Below are 23232 nucleotides of genomic sequence, written 5' to 3' on the forward strand. Positions count from 1 at the left end.
CATTTCCATATTTCTGTGTTTCATTGATTTATACTTACAAATATTATGGAAAATAAAAATTAATTTCTCCATATTGACTACAAGATGGTGCAACCTTTGAACAATTCTCTTTAACCCAATTTAATGTATTAGTTAGTAATTAAGAGTTCTGAAGTTATTAAAATATTCTATTGACAAATCTGGCTCCATTAATTACACAAAAGTTTTATTTCCTAATACATGATAAAGTGAATGAAGATTTCATTAAAAAATCCCATCCTTATAAACATAAAATTTCGAAATAAAGTAAACACGTTTAGTTAATAAATAAATAATAATAATTAAAGATAGCAGAGATTATTAAGCTTATTTTAACAAGAACTACATTGTCATATTGAGAACTAGAGTATGCAAAATTGGTAGTTGGTACTGAATAACGAAATGAAAATCTTTAATTTTATACTATTTCAAACAATATTCTGATTTCAAAATTTACATTATATAATATCGTCTGTACTTGAGTATGTAAAAAAAAAGTTTTTTTTTTTTTTTTTTTTTTTTTTTTTTCCTTTTTTTAGCACAAAATCGAACAATGGTTTTATCATGTTGTTCGATATTGTGAATGCTGTTCTAGTATAGCATAAAGAACGCATATAAACATTTCAAAGCATCTTGTGCCATTTTGGAATGTATTGCTAGTGATCGATAAGCTACAAAGCGTTCTATCTAATATATAAAAATCTCGTGTCACGGTGTTTGTGTTCGTACTCCTCCGAAACGGCTCGACAGATTTTTATGAAATTTTTTATGTGTATTTGAATGTATGTATGAATTATGTGTATTATGTGTGTGAGAATAGGTCGTAAAGTATATTTCATAACGCTAGGTAATTAGGATGTCCCTATCCCGTCATTCCACGTTCAACGAACTCAGATGAGATCAACGCTTGCTTGAAATCACTTTGGCTTAATGTTGAAAAAGTCCAGCTAAAAATAAACATGCGCATCCAAATGCTACAAGATCCATCTGCTGACACATTCTCGGACAAATTGTTAGATATCGGTGATGGAAAAGTTGCTGTCTATAAAAATACTGGATGCATAAAATTGTCCAATAATTCCTGCACTATCGTTGATTCGCAAAATGCTCTCATTGACAGCATTTTTCCCGATGTACGCACACAATACATAAATCATGCGTGGCTGGCAGAAAGAGCCATTTTGGCAGCAAAATGTGTGGACGTCGACGATTTAAACTTCAAGATACAGCAGTTGTTGCCAGGCGACTTGGTATCATACAAATTGATCGATACAGTTTGCGATGCTAACGAAGCTGTAAATTATCCAATAGAGTTTTTGAACTCATTGGATTTGCCAAGCATATCACTACACCTTCTACGACTGAAAGTTGGATCTCCTGTTATTTTACTTCGTAACTTAAACCCACCATGGCTGTGCAATGACACGCGATTGGTCATTAAAAATACCGGGCTTTTCGATTTGTCTACATTCCTTAACGACGCCGGTTACTCGCGTTTGCCTCTACTCGTGGGAACTGACGCACTGTGCTTAAACTTTCGCCTGAACACGTGCTTTATTATTATAATTATTTTATTTTATCTAAGGCATATAGCTATTTTTTTGTTAGTTATATCGATTTAGTCTACATTGATTCTACCATGTATTTTCTGTTACTTCTTATGGTAGTTGCATCTGTTCATGAACATTCTGCCTCAAACACGACTGCACGTAAGTTAATTTTTCATTCATTAATGATGCATGTGCTTATTGTTTTTAACAAATGTCAAATTTGTTAATGTATGCCTAATTATGTCGTTTTTGAAATTATAATTTCACAAATTAAAAAATAAATACGATTACTATGTCATATTTTTAATTTATTTGTTTATTTGTTAATACAATAAAATCGGATCAAGATTGGTTTAAAATTTTATTTTGCTTTTAAAATTAATTTATTATAATTTGAAATTCGATGTTGTGAAAGTTAGATTTTTATCCAACTCAAGGTTGATTAAACTTGATTTTAAAAAAAGGGGTGAAACTAATAAAAAATATCTCTAACACTAATTTAAGAGTATGTATTAAACTATAAGACGCTTAATTTAGATATCTTAATAAAATATATGAAAAGTTTAACATTGATTTTATCAAGAATAGTGTACAGTGAATAATAATTTTTATATAAAATAATAGCATACATGTCATGCATCAAATTAAACAAGGAATAATCGTTGAGTCCTATTAGCACAGATATTGTATATTTTTATATTTTTATTTGTATTCTGAATGTTTTATATCATAAAGATATATAATCAACATTATTGACCATCTTACGTTATTTGAAAAGTGTTGATTTTGTAAACAATATAAGTAGTAATAATGCCAATAAAAATATTAAGGATGCATTCCTTGATTTACATTTCATAATAATGCAGAATGCACTCATATATATATATATATATATATATATATATATATATATTGCACATCTAAAAGAGATACACGTATTAACTTTTCACAAAAGAATTGGACAGTTAACAGATGAAATTGATTTTTTTTTATTGTATGAAGAAAGATATTTCCATAATCTCTTACTTTGTAGTATTTTATAATAATTAACATAAATATATGATTTGCAATATTCCATGTAATTTCTGTTAGGGTACTTGTGTACTAATAACATGTCATTCGCTTCATGCAATTAAACCTAAAGCTAACAAATGGCTTTATCATTTATTAATTTTACATGTTACTGCATGTTATTGGTAAACACAGTCAATAGACTAACATGACAACTTTTGTGATTAATTGTTGGCTGTAATAGCAATGACTATTTTGGAGGTTCATACACAAGTACTTTATTTGCAAGAGTGACAACAAAAGTTTACAAAATTCTATATTTAAAGTGTTCGATGCTTTACAAAAGCCATTTGAAACAGTCTAAAATATAATAAGAATTAAATTTCATATTTGGTTCATGCATTTTTTTTTTCTGATTTGAAATTTTCTTGCATTAAATTATTCTTTAAATTTAACATTCAATATTTAACCAAGCTTGATCACGACCTTGGCTTGATTACCAACTCAATATCTTTATTTCAAGAATTTATCACAGTTCTTGAGCAATTATTTAGAATTTTTATTTAACAGTCCTTCAATAGATATTTTGAGCAATGTCAATTATAAAAGTTTTTTTTTTTTTTAATTTTAAATCTGAAATATTGCAAAAGTAATTTGTAACAAAATGCCTATGTTAAAAATACATGATCTGAGAGCTTAGATGACAGTTTTTCTTATTAAACACTGTTTTTAATACTTTATCTTCTTATCAAAATCAAGATAGTATAATCAAATAAGTAGAATCAATATCCATTTCTTTAAAACATCTTTCTTGGAATTTTTGAATTCCATGATATCTTACGATGCATCTTTTAAGACTTAAAAGTTACCTAATTCATTAACATAGATAATATCAAATAACTTTTAGAATATAAACTTCTAAATATTGCATATTCTGTTAGTACAATCTACTCTATAGCTCTGATATTTTCACTGTTAGAATTATTTAGAAAATCGTATACATATCAAAGTCGTATCTTATGTTAGTAAAATATTGTTAAATTTTGATCTCATTAATTACATGAGATCAAATGAGAATTTATAATCTCATTAATTACAAGAACTTTCAAAATATGTCTCAAGTATAGTAATCTTCCATTGTAAAATGTAGCTATGATTTCTTTTCTTGGCATGCTTATATATATATTGGCAACTGATTTGTAAACAAAAGTAGTATTTCATTCCACTTTATATGTCAACTATTGGCAGCTAACTGAAAATTCCAAATACAACTTCAAAGTTATATAAAAACTATATTTCAGAAATAAGTATTAAAAGTTTAGCCTAAATCTACCTCTGCAAATTGCATTAACTCAAAAACAATCTTAACTGGATAATAAATAATTTTTCAGGGAACAAATTTATTCACAATGGCTGATCTTTATATTTTGCTCTGAATTTTAATGTTCATTATTGATTGACAGGAAATCTTGAACAAAGGTTCCAGAATTATCCTCCATACACCTGTTATAAATGCCTTGGTAGTAATTGCAGCAATCTCTATGAAACATGTGATGAAGCCTTACAAGTAAATAACACTGAACATATTTTTTGATTTATAAATATTTACAAACTGTATTATGTTATTAATATTTTTCATGTCTTATGCTATTCATGTTGTATTCCAAAGTTTCTTAATCTAGCTTAGAAGGTGGTTTTGGAGGGGATAACACTGGAAATTTAATAAAGACATAGAAAATTGCTTTCTCTTTTTTAGGCTTGCAGTTTTTTTTCGTATATGTACTCGCATTACATGCAAAATGCATAAAATATTTAATAGAGTAAAATGTAGAGTGCATAATTGTTTATGTTTCAGATGGAATTCATTCTGTAATTTCATTTTTTATATTATTAAACCTAATCATTTTTTAATTAATAACCCTATAGTTGATTAGCATGTTAAAACAGAAAATTCAAGTAAACTTTTTTAAATGGCAGTAGTTTTCCATTTTAATAGCAATGAGATTTTAGCCAGTTAACTTCTGAATTTAATTTAAATTTCTGTCATAGCATATATAAATAAAATCGTACAATGAATATTATAAATTCAACATATGTTACAAATACTTCTTATATTTAAAATAAAATTAAAAAAAGCATTTACTGGAAATTTTTTTGTTAATATTAAAAATGTAATAAAATTTTTGGAGGGAAAAAATAGATAATTGATTGATCTTTTTAGTATAGTATTAATCATAAATAAATTAAAATGGGAAAAAATTTCTTAAAATGCATGGTAATTTTGTTAGCGATATAATATTGGTATCAATCTTTTAAGACATATAGACTTCAATTGATTAAAATAAATTTTTGAGTCATACGGACATTTATCTGCTGCTGTTACCTGATCAATACTTTACATTCTCAAAAAATTTTCAGATCTATATATTAAATTAAATTCAAAATTAGAAAGATACTTTCTGGAACTGCAATCCATTGTTGGTGCCAATATGGCATATTATCATTACTACAAATCATCCTGATCTACATGAACCATAAAGTTGTTGGGACAAAATGATTGATTAGTTTTAACATCAGGAATGAATAACTGTGTCTTCCTTTATATAAAAAATTAGAAATTTAGGGTGCAAATTTGTTTTGTGTACAAACTTATACATTTTTTAATTTTGTTTATTAATACTTAATATTTATGTATTAAAATTATGTATTATTAAGAATTCTTTGATTCTTTCAACTAGTTAGATTTTATTTTCAATAGTTACATTCTAAACTATTCAGAAATATCTTGTGACAGTATTCTTTTATCCCTCTTTTTAAAGAATTTCCCTATTATTTGTTGTTTAAAAATGGGGGGGGGGGGAACCTTCAGAAGTTTTGCAAAGAAAGTGGCCTTAGAATTGCTTATTTGTTTAGCAATTTTTTAATGTTAAAAATATATTACAATATTTTTAATTTTAAGAAGAAGATTGAGCATTCTGTCATAGTTTTGAAAACTTGTTCCCTCTTTAAAATATTTAATTGATGATCAAATTTGTCTTAAAATTATATCTAGATATCTCCAAGAAAATATTTTTCTTTGGTTATAGTGTTTTCTTTTTGTAATTTTAATTAGTATCATGTTAGATAAAACAATTTTAATATAAGAAAGTTTAAATTCTTAAATGTCGTATTATTAAGGGAATAAAGAAAATCAATTTTAATTTCTTTTAAAAAATGAACAGTGTATATAAATATCAAATTATCCTACTTAGATAGACCTTAAAAGTGAATGTTGTTAGTATTCAATAAATTTATTCTGCTGAGAAACTAGGATTATTGTTACTCAAACTTGTACTGTGTTTACTAAAAGGAATACATGTATTACTAATTAATATATTTGAATTTTGATGCTTTTTAACAAACTAGGCATGTTCAACACAAAAGTTTGTAAAATAATGTTTTTCAGATATATTTTTAGTAGACTATTGATGTTAATATATTGGTATATCAAACAAATTTAATAAAAATTGAACGAGTTAAGCTAAATATGTTTAGTTTACTTTTTAAAACTGTTTAGAAAGTTCCTGGACTTATTTTATTACTGAAAGCTTTGAATCCAAATTGAATTTGTTTATGGAAAGTTTCCTTCCAACTAATAACTGTACATTTTTGTCATCAACCATACAATACATATGAATGCAAATTACGAGTCCTTTTTTTTATATATATTTCCAGAACCTTTGTAATTGCTTTTCTTTAGAACTTAAGATGGCTGCAATGGCCAAGTGGTCTTAGATTTAGAGCCTGAATGGTTTCAGATTTAAAACTATTTCACAAAAATTGTACTTGTATAGCAGATTACATCTAAAATCATTAGTAAAATACTTTTTACTGAGGTAGCATGACATTTGAAAGAGAGAGTATCAGCTTTGGTATTATCCTTGCTGCCTGGCTCAAAATAATCTTTGTGCTGGTTCAGATGGTTGGTTGGTTATCAATGTAATTTAAATTTAAAATTTGAAAATCATTGTTCCTCAAGCAAGTTTTCCAACCACAGAAAAAAGTTGCTTGGAGCAAGATCTGGAGGATAAGTTTGTTATGGAGTTTCAGAATGTTATACTTTGATGGATAATTTGATTGTAAGAGGGATCTAAAAGTCAGCCTCTAATCATGATGCACTTATAACTTGGCCTTTCTTGTGATAAGGTTTTAATACCTATTATCTTGATATTATGTGCATACACTGAATACATTTGTATATGGTGAAATCTATTCTGGCTAAATCAGCTGAACATGATGCAGTCTGCTTGTTTTTTTAGGAAATGGCATAATTCATTTGTACTTGAAAACATTTTTTAAGGCAATATAAAAGTAAATGCCATTTGAAACTTATAAAAAATATTTTCTTTTTAATAAGGCTTTAAAATATAAGGAAAATGTAAAACTAAAATTAAAAATCCAAACTATAGGTAATGAATAACTTGGGTAAGGATAAGCCTTTAAAGCTAATTTATTAATCAATAATATTTAATATAAATGTATAGTTACTTAATCATTCCTAATTGTATCAGATACAGAAATATTAGGTTAAAGTATTGGGTATCAATAACAGTCTGTACCTGACATAGCAAAATTGGGTATAAGTCCAATCTTACCTAATAATCTATGAGATTTTGCTTCTTAACAAAATTAGAATTGTTTCTCATATTTCTGCTATCAAATTAACAGAAGAGATATATCGATTTTGAAATATGTATTGATTTTATTGTTGTCATACAAGTTTTTGTTTGATTAATGGGTAAAGCATTGGAATGTATAAATTATTAATTGCAAGCAGAATTACGGCTGATGATATTCATAAATATAGGTTCTCTGGAATAGTAAATAAGAAAAATTTGCTAAATTTTTGTATTAAATTGTTTTAATGAATATTTACTTCCTTATTTTAAATCAATATTTTCTGATTTTGAATTTAAATTTCATATTATTCTTCCCATTGATATTTAGCTAGCTTTTTCCATAAGTTTTAATTAATTTTTACATTTCAATTGCTTGCTTCTTAGCTTATATTGAGATATATTTCTCTGCCTCATTATCGAAATGACAATTTATGGAATCCAATTCTTTTGTCCCAATCTGTCTGTTATTTTTAGCATTTAATTCTTAAAATTTGCATCCCAGTGTAGTATTAAACATTTTGAATGATTTAATAAACTTATTCTGTTCATTCATATTCAGATTTTATAGGATAGCTGCTGGTAGTCTCATGTGTTTTTTAAATCTAGGTTCCAAACTTTTTGAATTTAATTGTCATTATGAATGTATGCTGGTTCTGTTTCATCAGAAGAATATAAGAATACATTTAAAAAAAATTATAACCCTGACACTTAGTATGGTTTGAAATTTGTAAGTAGAATTTTTTAAAAATATTCTTCGATTTGGATTGGTCCAGTGTAAGCAAAATGAAATCAGATCCTATTTCTGGTGGTGTATATGATTAGTTTATTTCAGTGTAATTTGACCAGTCTTAAAATTATACAATAAAATTTATAATAACTCCTTTTTTCAGCATAATGGTTTATTTCCTGAACTACTTATATCAATTTAATACATAGCGATTCAAATTTTAAACTACTTAATAGAGATAATATATTTTTAAAATTATATTTTCTTCAATTGCATTAAATACTTAGGAAATTAAATTAGGCTTGAGAAATAAGCCAACTTGTAGAATTAAATACAATAAACTACTACATTAAAGTTCAGTATGGTGTAAAAGCTTTGTTTTATTGGTAATCAGTGTACAACATTCATTTTCCTATTTCTGTAATAAGTTGTTTTTTTAAAGCATGGATATAAGAAGCATTTTTTTTATTGTTTTAATTTAAAATAACTATTGAAAGTATGAAATGTAGAAGGTATATGTAATAAAATATTTTAAAAATTAAGATTTTTTTTAAATGATAAGACCTATCACTTTATTTTTCAGTGTTTAATGTAAAAAAATAAATAAAATGTATATTTTAAAGTATGCAAGTTATTGTCCTTTTTGGTTAGAAGTATTTATGCTCATCTCTAATGTAGTTATTGCTAAGTTAAAAGATCATTACTCACATAAATATCTTTTAATAGTGCTTTACTCACACTTCAACTGTTGACAATACATATCTCCTGGTTGAGAAAGGCTGCTATAAAAAACCCTTTCAAATGCTTGCATTCTGCCATAATGGAAGAACCAAGTTAGCAAGAAATGAGACCGCTAATGTAACAAAATGCTGTAGTGGGAATCTCTGCAATGATGATGAATTCATAACGCCAAATATTCCTGACCTCTGGACCCCAAGTATGTATGGCATAATAGTTAATGATATATGTGATTAAACAGTAAAACAGGTTTAATATTTCAATAAAAATTTAAATTGATAAAATTATATTTAAATTTACTTTGAAAATAAATTAATAACTGGTGAAAATTGTACAGCAATGAAATTGATATCACATTCACATACAATAAAGTTATTTTTTTATTGCAAAATTGTATACAAATTTTGTATGCTGATTTTTTTTCAGAAGTTATGACAGAAAACGTCAAAAAAATTAGCCTTCCCACTTTATTTCATTAGTGGGGCATTGATATTTTTTAACAGCAAAGTTAACCTTTTTAGGTACTTTTAAGATATATAAGTGCCAAATTTGAATATGTTAAAAGGAGAATAATTGTATTCTGTTTATACAAAGGTCATTAAGTTTTTATACATACAAAGATGAGGCATTTCAATAGTAACTGTCGATAATATAATTGAAAATTTTCCAAATTAATTATAAGAATTTCCAACCCCACATTTGTATTCATTTTTACAGGAATAATTGCTATTTATCCCTTTAAGTTTGATAAAAGATATAAGAAAGAATAAAGAAAACTAATATCATTTGCGGAAGATAACATTAAAATCTTGCATGATTATTTGCATATCAAGACTTTTTTACTTTTACCCAGTGTTTCTTCATATTATTTTCATGATTTTCAATATATATTGAAACATATTTTTACACACTTCAAACATAAAAATATGCAGGATTTTTTAGCATTTTAAAATGTTATGACTGATAATGTAATTTTTAAAAATAAAGTTTTTTCATAATTTTTTTTTTTTTTTTTTTTTTTTTTTTGTAAAAATTAAGATTTTGATCCTAAAAATAATGTGTAATTTTGTTTCAGCTTCTAAAATCGGAATTGAAAGTATGTACACGAAGGAGATTAAGTTACCAAATGGAATTTTGCCAGGATGTATTGCTATTTTTGTTTTTTCTCTTGTTCTGGGTGCTGCTTGTCTGACATATGCTAGAAGAAGAGCATCAGACAAAAAATTGCAAAATCTCCTCCCAACTGTTTGTTGTAATCCTACTAGTACTTTTAATGTAAGTATCTCTTCCCTGAATTTTTAAAATTTATTACAACTGCAGAATAATATATTGGTAATTGAAAAAGATTGCTTTGATTACAAATAGTGACCCTTTTTAGGCCAATAAGTACTCAGATATTTTATCCTATGTAATACATAATTTTAAAAAATTTTAATGTCATTAGTTGGTAGAAATACGTACTTTTCAGGCAATAAAATTTTATTATTTTACCAAATTCAGTTTCATTTTCACCCTTTTTGTGTAAACTGATAATTTTTCTTGTTATTAGTTTCAGATAATTAATTTCTTGAAGGTGAATTCCTGATCTCGTCAACTTACGTGCAATTTTTTAAGACAATGTCATAAATTTCAAAATAGATTTTTCTCTGTTTCATTAACTTTTCTTTCATTAGCATGTTGATAATTTAATCAAGTATGTTTAGTGTAAAAAAATATTTCTACCCAAATGCTTTACTTAGTAAATAATTTGTTCACCTGAAAAGTACAAAATATTTTTTTGTTTCATTGTAATAAATTTTGCAGTAAAATAATTTTTTGAAAAATTTGAAACAGTAAATTAGTAATTGGTAAACTGAGTCATAGCAAAGTGTACTATGATAATTTATACTCTATTAGCACAAAATATTTAACAAAATTGTTGGACTTTCCTTATTTTGTCCAACATTCAGAATGTCAAACAACATCATAGAAATATTGCACTTTAACTTATGCTAGAAGAGTATAGAAGCAGTGAATTATATTTTTAATATTATTTAGACTTGGAAAATATATGCCTTAGTAATAGTTGATAAATTCATGTCACTTTAAATGTGCAATCTATTAAATGCAACATAATAGGATGTGTAGTGTCAAGAAAAGTGCTTAAATTTGAAAACCATTTTTAAGCATCTTTAAAAGTGCTTAATTTTGAAGGAAAAAAAAAGTCCTTAAAAAGTACCTGCTTTTCTTGAGTGCAAAGAAAGCTGCATCTTATTTCCCACACGTTAAATACAACAATTTGTTAACATGGTCGTAAAAGCATGTTTATTTGATGCATCAAGGAAGAAAATATGCAAAAGGGAAATATTCAGAAAAGAATCCAGGGTGAAATAGAACCAGGGATTCCAATATACATTAAGATAACATTTAATAAGCATTTTTGACCCTTCTCTGTTTCTTCAATAATATACAATGCCATGTTTATTGAGATATTGGAACAGTTATCAGGAAGAGAAGTATGAAATAAGTAGTATTGTGTCAAACTTGTTGCAACTCGAAAAATGTAAAACTTACAATTTTTAGCGTTTTAGATGTGCAAACATTTATTTGAATTATGCTTAGTAAGTGTAAGAAGAATTGATCTGATAACCGAACAAAGAAAAAAATCAGCAGGATGGATTTGAAATTAGCCAAAAAGATAACCGAAAGACAATTTATTTTACAATAGAAAATATTACAAATTTCTATTACAGACATTGTGCAAATACAGAAATGTCGACGATATATAGTCCTGACATTAAGAAAATGTTGCATCAACTTACCTTATTCCATTTGAGGTTAAATTATCGAACTTCTTTTAATAGGCAAAACTTTAAAAAATTAATTTGGATTAAATTATATATATATATATATATATATATATAATAATAAAATTATCGAACTTCTTTTAAATATACTTTATTCATATCCTAACATCACACTTGCCAGCTGAGGGAGAACTCTCCACCGTTGGCTCCAACTCGTATCATTACGTCACCGTTTATTTGCTACGATTGGTGGGGAAAGGAGAAGGCGCGAAATACGTCACTCTCTGTTAGGAGAAAACGACAGTAAAAGCGAATGGCTACAACACATTTCATAAAAAAAAAAAATAAAAAAAAAAAAGAAAGAAATCTAGACGTTATTATGAAATGGAAAATATTTTGTACTAGCCGCCTTGGCGACCAGCCGGTTCGCCAATCTTAATGTTTGTTTAAATTTTAATAATTAAATAGGTTGAACCGGAGTTTAAACCTCTTCTTCGCCAAGTTACGATAACGCGCCAAAGCTGACAATCTTTATTATGCACTATAATTGAACATCTGCTCCTTTGCTTTCGAACATTTCGCAAGGCCATTGTTGGCGATTTTTAAAAATTGCGCAAGCAGGGGGTTAAACTCCGATCGTACCATTAAATATTTTACGCAATTCCAAATTTAATAGATTCTTTAGCAAAATATTTTAAAACTTCAAATTTTTATAGTCATATAATTCACTCATAATATTATAAAGGCCTTCAGTCATAACGTGATATGTATCTCTCTAATTTTCTGTTACCCCTCGTAGAATTTATGCTTTAAATTAAAGTGTAAATGATTAATCTGTAATTAATATAATAATATTTTTTACTGAAACAAAGCATTTTTTTTAAATAATATGATTACTGATAATAGAGTCACTGAGCTTTTAAACTTTATGGACACTAAAGAATATCTTTCTTAATTTATGTAATATCTCAAGAATTTTTCAACAAAATTTTCTCAGATTCATCATGAACAGATTGATTCATTAACAATGTTTAATTTTAAATGCATCAAACACTAAGAAAATAAAATGAATCTTTTAAAATAATCGGTCGAAAACAGGTTTAAAAAAACTACTTAAAAAACGTTGTACTTAAAACTATAAACATATACAAAAAATATGTAACTAACATAAATACAATTTACTTACAAAAGCATACAACTAACCTAAAAGTAATTTAAATCGTCCGTTGATAATGGTTGCCATGCCAACAATCAGAAAAGAATGCGCATGCGTGAATTTTCTCCGCCTTTTACGGTAACACAAATGCGGGAATTTTTCTACACCATTTGGGGTAGCGCTATGCAGATTAGAAATTTTTAATTTCCTTTATTCGATTTTATTTTAATTCAAAAGTACTTCAGAATGAATCTGAAAGATCGATTAATTAACAATGTTAAATTTTAAATGCATCAAACATTACGAAAATAAACACAATCGTTTGAAATAATCAGCCAAAAAATCTTAAGCCTAGCCTCATTACTGTTGGGGAAAAAAATTGAGCTCTTACTTATTTGGCGCTGGGGAAAATGGAAAATTTTTTTGGCGGGAAAGTTAGTTTTTAATTAATAATTAAAATTCTAATTAAAATTTCAAAAAAAGGTACCCCAGGTGCACATTCCCGACCTCTAAGGTATACATGTACCAAATTTGATAGCTGTCAAATGACCTGGCCTGTAGAGCGCCAACACACACACACACACACATTGAGCTTTATTATAAGTACTAGCCGCCTTTGGCGACCAGTCGGTTCGCCAATCTTAATGTTCGCTTAAATTTTAATAATTAAATGTTTTACGCAATTCCAACTTTAATAGATTCTTCATCAAAATATATTAAAACTTCAAATTTTGATAGTCATATAATTCACTCATAATATTATAAAGGCCTTCAGTCATAACGTAATATGCATCTCTCTAATTTTCTGTTACCTCTCTTAGAATTTATGCTTTAAATTAAAATGGAAAGAATTAATCTGCAATTAATATAATAATATTTTTTACTGAAACAAAGCATTTTTTTATAATATGATTACTGATAACAGAGTCACTGAGCGTTTAAACTTTATGGGCACTAAAGAATATCTTTCTTAATTTATGTAATATCTCAAGAATTTGTCAACAAAATTTTCTCAGATTCATCATGAACAGATCGATTCATTAACAATGTTCCATTTTAAATGCAACAAACACTAAGAAAATAAAATGAATCGTTTCAAATAATCGGTCGAAAACAGGTTTAAAAAAACTACTTAAAAATGATGTACTTAAAACTGTAAGCATATACAAAAAAATATATAACTGACATAAATACGATTTACTTACAAAAGCATGCAACTAACCTAAAAATAATTTAAATCATCCGTTGATAGTCGTTGTCATGACAACAATCAGAACAATGCGCATGCGTGAATTTTCTTCGCCAGTTGGGTAACGCAAATGCGTGAATTTTTCTACGCCAGTTGGGGTAACGCTATGCAGATTATACATTTTTAATTTCCTTTATTCTGTGTTATTTTAATTCAAAAGTACTTCAGAATGAATCTGAAACATGGATTAATTAACAATGTTTAATTTTAAATGCATAAAACATTAAGAAAATAAAAAGAATCGTTTGAAATAATCCGCCGAAAAATGTTAACCCTAGCCTTATTACTGTTGGGAGTAAAAAAAGCTGAAGTCTTACTCATTTGGCGGTGGAGAAAATGGAAGATTTTTTTGGCGGAAATTTGGCGGTGGGGAAAATGAAAGATTTTTTTGGCGGGAAAGTTAGTTTTTAATTAATAATTAAAATTCTAATTAAAAATTCAAAAAAAAGGGACCCCAGGTGCACATTCCCGACCTCTAAGGTATACATGTACCAAATTTGGTAGCTGTATGTCAAATGACCTAGCCTGTAGAGCGCCAACACACACACACATTGAGCTTTATTATAAGTATAGATAGATTTAGGAAATACGCAGTTTTGTGTATGCATATATGTATAAAAGTGCTTAATTTTTTTTTACTAAAGTGCTCATAAATGCTTAATTTTCGAAGAAATTTTTCACAATGCACCCTATATAAAATTTGACCAGTTCCTCTTAAAGCCTTAAAAATGCATTTCTTTAGTCTATTGCTATTTCAAGGGCGTGGTAACGTTTTAGAGTAGGTATTACAAATTTGTATTAATATTAACTCTAAACTGTTCAATAATGTCTCGTTAGAACCTGCAATTATATTTTCCTGCTTTATATTTTCAATTTATTTATCTGAATCTAAAATGCTCATCTTTGATTATTTTGAAGGTTTTTTCTACAATAGATATATAACTATATAACTTAAAATAAAGTACTTGAGGATATTTTAAGCTATTGGGCTTAGTGGCCAATCAAACAAGAAATATCTCAAAGATGGCTGCGTAAAGAAGTATGTAATGTGTAAAGAAGCTTGGCGATCCTACTGAAACAAAAAGTTAAATAATTTTTAATTTCTTAACAATTTTTCATAAATATTTTTTTATATTTTCAGCTTTCCTTTATATTTTCAGCTTTTTATCTATACTTAGCTTTTCTCATAAATATTTAAGAGAGTCCAAGAAAATATTTTAGCAATATTAAAAGTTTGTAAATTTCAGTGTCAGATTATAGTAGTGATTATGTTGTAAATCATAGTGCTGATTGTGTTGTAAAATTTTTATAAATATAAATTTTACCTTATATTAAATTTTGTTAATCGAATTGTTTTGTATAGGATACTTTTGCTTGCTTTATGCCATCAGGTAGTGGATCTGGCGTGTTTACTTTAAATCAACGTACCTTTGCTCAAGATGTAACTCTCATTCGATGTATTGGTAAGCAAAATTATGACCTGATTGATGTTTCAAATCCTATGCCATTTGGCATTTTTTATTAGGAATAACTGTACTTCAAATATAGTATGGATTCTAAACTTTTTGTTTTTAAAATACAAATTTTCCATATTTATGAAACGCAAAATTAAATTTTGTTTCAAATCAAATGTAGAAATCTTCACTTGATAACTAGACATCTGTATGCTATAAAATATATAAAGGCAATAATTATCAGAATTCTTTTATCAGGAAAATTAAATCACACTAAATGGTGATCTTATAGATATTGGAAATATAGGTAAATCGAAAAATCCAGCGCCCGTTCTTTGTTCTGTGCAAATTCCATGAGTACTTTTCCACTATTATTACAACTCTGATTATAGCTATTATTTCGACTACTCCTCTATTACTCATTACTGACTTTCGACCTTTTATAATTTTTGAGAAAAGGCACAAAGCGTTCGGGAGTAAACGGTGGAAATCGAATTTTAATGTTCTTGCCAAGATTCTCGAATATTCTAGGTCCTTCATTTTTGTCGCCAAATGATGGAAAAGGTCGTGGGTCATTGACTCAGCTTCCATTCATTGGCCATTACTACATTTGTAAAACTATCTTCCTTACTGCATAGAGAAGCATTATTATAAATTCATTACAATATTTTTAAAAGTTGATATATCAGATCATTCATAACTTTGTAAAACTGCATTGAAAAACAGAAAATTTAAATTTCTACGTTTTGTTTCGTCAGTTAAAAATTTAAAAAATGTGTGTATGCATGTATCTATATTTATCACAATAATACCGATGTATTTTAAAGTTTTACAATAATTTCTCTGATTTTTTAGTGAAATAGCAATTACTTCTGTATTGAATTATTTTTATAGAAAATTCCATCAGTTAAAGTCTGGATGATTCTTAACATTTCTTAAGGGGGATGAAATGTATCGTTAGCAAAAAGATAATTTTATGTTTTTTTAGCAGTTTATTTTAATATAACTATGCGATGTTATTTAGGATTTGACATGAATAAATTTATCTTAATCTGATGTGTATATAAACTCCTAGTTTCTAACTCGCCTAGTTTTCTTTTGATATTTATTTTTATGGAAATATTTATGCAAAAATGCGTCGCAATTTCTAACTTTTATATTCATGTGTCTTATCACATTTTCATTTGAATATAGGTCATGGGCGCTATGGAGAAGTCTGGCAAGGCATGAAGCTCGGTGAAATTGTTGCTGTTAAAATATTTTCTTCCCGGGATGAAGAGTCATGGAAAAATGAAGTAAACATATATACCAACATTTCATTATGCCATGAAAATGTCCTTGGTTTCAAAGGTTCAACTATAGCATCTCGGTCTGGTGTCACTGAGATGTGGCTCTTAACTTCATTTCACGAACGAGGCTCATTGTATGATTATCTGTTGGAAAATACTGTTACTCATAAGCAAATGATAGAATTTGTTCGGTCTGCTTGCTCAGGTCTTCTGCACTTACATGTGGAAATTTTTGACGCCAAAGGAAAACCTGGAATTGCTCACAGAGATTTAAAGGTAAGTTCCATTCTTAGTTTGTCTGTATTTAGACGGGGGGGGGGTCTTTCTACTTTAAGAAAGATTATGTTTTAGATTTAAAAGCTTAAAAAATTATTTTACAATTTCTTAAACTTTGAACAAATACGTTACCAAAACATTAAATTTCTATATAATATTTAAAAGGGAATTTTCATAAATTCGACATAATGGCTCAGTAAACAGTAAAAAAATTTCCGCAATAATGAATACTAATCAGAGCTTTGATGGAGGATTGATGATGAGACTATGATTTCGTCTCAAAAGAGAATCATCCATATTTCCCCAGGTAGCAGTACTGTATTTCTTCTTGGTCTTTCCATTTTCAATGAAACTTTGTCCGAATTCCCATAGTAAATTACTCATTCACATATTCCCAATGAGCGAGGACAGACAAACGTCCTTCATTATAACAAGTCCAAAGGCAGCATTTCCAAACCACCTCCACTTTCCCCAGAGCTCTTCTTTTCTACTCTGAATTTGAATTTCTAATGGCGTAGATTATTACACACCCTTCGAAAAGTGTATGGGCAAGCCCATTTCGTATGGTTAAAGAGCAAATGGTGGATGATGCGCCTGCGGTGATTATCATCACTTGCATGCCATCACCGTCTCAGACCGTTACCCCAACCCCCCCTTCCCTTTAACCATAACCGCACTCTGGTATTTTATGGAAAGCAAGTGTTTGTAACATTAGATTTAGCTCGCACGCGTGATCAACTGTCGTTTAATCTCAACAACATTGAAAGAACTGTTGCAACAATCCCATTCGGCCAGCCAGAATTTTTATTTACTCCATTTGGTATATGTAATGCGAGGCAAACTTAGTGGTATTCTCATAGCAATTTTCAGTGAGGATGAGCATGAGGACATCTAGTTATGACAGATTTTAGATCACCTTCGGATACTCCCAGCTTGGAACTAAATTCGGCTGAATGTATTTAAGTCTTCCATTGCTTTCCTGCAGTACCTTATAACACCTTTGAGCCTGCAGGCTCTCCCTGAAATCTCATAACCAAATTCCCCAAATATGAAATTGTAGAAAATTTAGACGTTTTTGGTCATGATAAATTCTTACTATTTTATTACATACGCAATCCAAACACAAATTCCCTAGCACAAACTTATAAAAATTCTGGAAAGGATAACAAGTGAACGGTTCTTTAGAACGATATCTTGGCGCAAGCATTTGAAGTGTATAAAGGGGACCTTATGAATTCGGCGACTCTAGTTTGTTATAATCCTCATCAACAACTATTTCTGATGTTTGATGCTTCCAATAATGCCATTGGCGCTGTATTGTGTGTCCTAAATGAAAGTAAAAAACATACTATATATTCGCAGTTAAGTTGGTATGTAAATAAAAATGATAAAACAGTTGACAAAGCAATATTAATAAAATAAAAATTACAGATAAATAAACAATTGAGTTAAAAAAAGTTATCCAATTTCGTTGATGTTAATCGATTACATATTGCATATTAATCTTTTGATTACAAATATTTCTATGCCAATGTTTTAATCATCTATATTTGGCTAATTCATAACACATAACACATAATAAATACATTGAAACAATATTATGTGCTAGTATGGCATAGGAATAATATTGAAGGAAAAAAAAAATCCACCAACTAAATTTAATGTTGGGCCATCGAATATGTTGAAAACAATAAATGGTAACATTTAAAATAAAATTTAAATATACCGAAATATTTTTTTTCAGACTAGAAATATTTTGATTACCTCTCGAGGAACATGCGTGATAGCCGATTTTGGTCTTGCTGTAATAAAGGGAATTGAAAATTCAAGTACCGATGTGCCAATAAATTACCGCGTAGGTACTAAAAGATACATGGCACCAGAAGTGTTGGATGAGAGTATGAACCTTAGCAACTTTGAATCCTTCAAAAGAACCGATATTTATGCCTTTGGTTTGATTATGTGGGAAGTATGTTCACGTTGTGTCACAGATGGTGAGTTTCTATTTATTTTAATTTTATTTTTTTAATTCATGATTTGGAATGAATGGGATTGCTGGTGTTGAAGAATAATCAGATTGTGAAACGAGCAAGATAGGCAATTGATTAAAACTCTCGAAATATTACATTATCCCAAATTTGGATACATTATTTGCGATATTTTTGAAGTATATTAATTTTATACATTTATTTCAATTCCCTTATATTTGAACTATAGTATAGAACTTAATTCAAGTATCGTTTAAATGTTAGAATACTGTTCTAATTTTCCTCATTGAATACCTTCTACTCGTAGTACATTACGTTTTTTTAAAAAAACTTTTTTTTAAATGTGGCTTTACAATTAAAAAAATGTCAGATTTTATAATTAAATATTATTTAAATTTTGTCCAAAAGTCTTTTAATTGAATCTTGCATTTTCTTTATATGCTATATTCTGGAACCAACTCTAGAGATCCGATTGCTAAGTGACATTTCTTATATATCTTTAATTGAAATCAAAATATATTCGATACGAACAATCGAAGTAAAATGGAGGGGGAGGACGAGATTTGCATTGGTCAAAGACCCTAGAGGACTTTCTCTGACCCACGTATCGGAAAGCTCCATGTTTCCTTGAAAATATACTAATTCCTTGATGGCCACTTTTATAGTTTTAAAATCATTTCTTATGTGATGTTAGAGAGTTATTATTACATGCTGGTTAGGTCTCAGATTCAAAACTGAAGGGTTCCATATTCGAAACGGTACTCTACGAAAATCTTTTGTGTAAAAAGACCTTCGGTGTCTAAACTTCTCTCGATGATGTGGTGTGAGAATTTAGAGCAGGATTCTGGTGCCTGCCCTGTTATCTGACCACAGTTGGGAACAATATAGCTCCTGGGTCACTTCGAAACGAGTCGATAATATAATTAAAACTTTTGAAGTTTACCAAAAATAAAGCAAAGGGTTTTGAGTTTTTATTTACATAACTAAACCAAAGAAAAAACTTTATTTCTTTTGCTCTTGTATAGAAAATATTTTTATTTTTTTTATTTTTACCTGAATTTATCAAACTTCTGTTCTCTTTAGGAGTAGCTGAAGCTTACCGTCCGCCGTATGATGGATATGTTCCAAACAACCCTGATTTTGAAGATATGAAAAAAGTTGTGTGCATTGAATCGAAAAGACCTGAAATACCCGACAGATGGTTATCTGATGAGGTATAATCTTATAAAGTTTATAAATTGCATTTATAAATTGTCACTGAGTAAAAATTTTCAAAGTTATTTACAGAGTTTCAATCTGAATTAATAAATGGAGGCTTTAAAAGAAAAGTGTTATTCTAAATATTTGAATACAGCATTTTACAAATACTTGTAGTTACAGATTTAAACGAAAGAAATTTTTTTTTTACTCTTTAGTTTTTATCCTATAAATATTTGTTGGTTTATTTCCGTTTTACTTTTTTGTATACTGAGTATGTAGAAAGAAAATATTATAATCGTCAAAAGATTTTGAAGAAACATCGAAACTTCAGACCTTCCCAAAAGTGAATTCGTATCACTGACTCTCCGACCCGCCCGAAAGCACACGTATAATAAATATTGAATGACCGGACCGCTAAAACAGCAGCACTGGCAGGAACTGTAGTTGAGTCTTAAAGGATATCACCGGTCACGAAACAACCCTTCACTAAGGAAGTACGTCCCGTCGTCGGTGGGTGGAGAAAGATCCCCACTTTTTCGTGTACCTTCTAGGTTGACGAAATCCAACCACCATGCCGGAAGCATCTCATCTGCATTTCCAGATGCCAGACGGCGGGAGGGAGGGGGATTTCCCAGAATGAAAAAACTCATTTTTGTAATTATGTTTGTCTGTGAACACGATAACTCAAAAGAGTATTGAGATAGAAGGCAAAATTTGGTATGCGATCTTTATAAAAACTGGAGATTTCATTTCCGAATAAAAACTTAAATTTTGTATTTTTTTTAAGTTTAATCCCCTGAAAATTTTAATCGATTTCATAACATTTTGCACCTTTTTTTACGCAACTTTGTAATTTACAGTATATGTCTCTAATCAATATTTAAGGAATAAAAGGCGCGGTCAAGGTTTTTGAGACACCCTGTATATTGAATCCTTTGAAGTCCTTTCGATAATCTTATTGACGAGCATATTGGCATGTTTTACGTTTAGCTTTGTCATGTAGTAAGAAAAACGGAGTATGCATGTTTAATCTCCTTTGGTCAGTTTTAGGTTTAAAGTTTGTTAGATATATGATTCTGACGTCTAGTTTCATTTCTCTAGCTTGTTGCATTTATATTTTTATTTTCCTTTTCAATTGTAGATCAGGGTTCTTGTTGAAATTTCATTTAAAATTTGATAGAAATTTACAATTTTTTTATAAGACCTATTTGTCTAATTTTTTCTTTATAGATCGTTACGCCTTTGAATTAATTGTGTTCAAAACAGTTATAATTCTGAAGGAAAAAAAAAATCAGATTTTGGGTTAATTTAAACCATGTCGATTCATTAAAGTCTCGCATTTGCATTTTTCATGATTGCAGTACTTCCTATGGCATTTTTCGCAAATGAAGTGTGAAAGAAAGCTATGCCATTTTGTCTTATTTCAGAAAGAAATATGAATTAAAAAAATAGGTTAATAAATGAGTAATGAAGTCTGGTATTTTCTCAATTTAATACTTTTTAAAAACTTTTCTATAGCAAATCTCCCTTGGAGTTTTCTATTTAAAAGAAAGAAGAGTTTTAGAAAACTTCTGGTTTCTAACTTGAATCTTTTTTTTTTCTGCCCTAATTGTTTTATTTGGTACAAATTTCTCTTGGGAATTAGTAAAGGATAAATTATAATTATTAATTATGAAAAATAATTTGTACAAAGGATAAATTATAAGTGTACAAATTTCTTTTGCTAATAGATAATTAGAAATAATTCTTATGTAATAATTTAAACTATATCTTACATATCTGTCAAAAATATTAATCTTTGCATTTCATTATTCAAATTGGTTATGATGCTTCTTATAAAAATTATATAATTTTTCTTACAGGACTTCATTTCTGTAAAACTTTAATGTATATTCTAAAGCAAACGTGGGGGACAATGCTTGCAATTAAATAATATATATATTTTTCATTTCAGCCGTTGGATGCTATGGCTAAACTAATGAAACTGTGTTGGCATGAAAAACCTGAAGTGCGTTACACATCATATCGAGTACTGAAAAGCTTGGATAAGATACGTGCACAGATCCAAGAACAACAATCATCTGCTCAATGTGTGTGATTGCAATCATACATAATTCGTCTACTTATCCCACTGCTTTACACTCACTCTTGTTAATGTAATGAATTTTCAGGCTAGTCGGTTCTAGTCGTTGATACATTTTAATAGTTAGGCGTACGAATTCAACCTTGTAATGACCTATAAGAAAACATTTTTATCATTTTCTAATTGTTAAAAAAAAAATGCCTGTTTGAATATAATTAGAGGGGGGGGGGAAATTATAAATCTGTTTTTTTCTCATACTTTTATATTGTTAATGACATCATCATGTTTAACGAAATTAAACTATTCATACATCAATTTTATGCAACACTGATTACTGGAGCATTTAATATTTTTTGTATCAATTATGAATTTATACAATTGAGCTTATTTTTATATTACCAGTCATGACTAGTTTTTATGCCGCTGTATTAAACAATAAAAATGATTTTAACAACAGTCTTTCTTTATTTTTCCATTTAAGAAACATATTTTGCATTCTTTCAATATTGTGTTGAATGATGAAAGAGAGGAAAAACTCGAATTTCAGTTCAAAGTAAAATCCTCTATTAAAGTATCATTTGCGAGAAATAATTGAATACAAAATTTGCTGTAAAACTGATTGTCACATCAATTCAAAAGCTCATTCATGCTGCAAAAATTCGTTTTCCAAGGGATCTAATATAATACATAGTTTCTGTAAAAATTGGTTACTATGATACAAAAAAATTTAAAAAAAAAAAAACTCTTGCATTTAGGATTTTGTTTTGCATTTTTAATTGTATAATGAAAGCAGCTTTGATATCTATTCAATCTAATTATGCAGTAATACTCTGACTTATGCATTCGATTCTCATTTTCCCTCTCATTATAATTATTTGTTGTTTTAAAACAAGACAGTCTTAGGAGGCACAAAATCAGATTCGGAAAAAAATTGAAAAGTAAAATCTAATTTGTTCTGTAATATTTTTAATATAATTTGTCTGTATAGAATTTTAACATTTTTTAACGATGCGAAAATAATAATAAAGAAAAGATTATTCAGAAAATAA

At 28.3% G+C, this 23232-nt stretch overlaps 1 protein-coding gene across 1 annotated transcript; it reads left to right on the forward strand.

Annotated features, from left to right (window-relative positions):
* The first annotated feature begins 1394 nt into the window (after positions 1–1394).
* LOC129969218 (activin receptor type-1-like) lies at positions 1395–22584 on the forward strand. Its single transcript, XM_056083671.1, has 9 exons — positions 1395–1727; positions 4043–4146; positions 8691–8901; positions 9778–9977; positions 15257–15356; positions 16542–16912; positions 18657–18906; positions 19984–20114; positions 22055–22584. The coding sequence occupies exons 1-9, from the start codon at positions 1658–1660 to the stop codon at positions 22196–22198; spliced, it is 1581 nt and encodes a 526-aa protein (XP_055939646.1). The 5' UTR covers positions 1395–1657; the 3' UTR covers positions 22199–22584.
* The last annotated feature ends 648 nt before the right edge of the window (positions 22585–23232 follow it).

This window comes from Argiope bruennichi, chromosome 5 (assembly GCF_947563725.1).
Source record: "Argiope bruennichi chromosome 5, qqArgBrue1.1, whole genome shotgun sequence".
NCBI classification, from domain to species: Eukaryota; Metazoa; Arthropoda; class Arachnida; order Araneae; family Araneidae; genus Argiope; species Argiope bruennichi.

Excerpts from the sequence above, each read along its gene's own strand:
- LOC129969218 (XM_056083671.1), top strand. The coding sequence starts at position 1,658 with ATGTATTTTCTGTTACTTCTTATGGTAGTTGCATCTGTTCATGAACAT. Across the intron at positions 8,902-9,777 it reads TCCTGACCTCTGGACCCCAA|CTTCTAAAATCGGAATTGAA; the intron begins GTATGTATGGCA and ends ATTTTGTTTCAG. Across the intron at positions 18,907-19,983 it reads TTCACGTTGTGTCACAGATG|GAGTAGCTGAAGCTTACCGT; the intron begins GTGAGTTTCTAT and ends TGTTCTCTTTAG.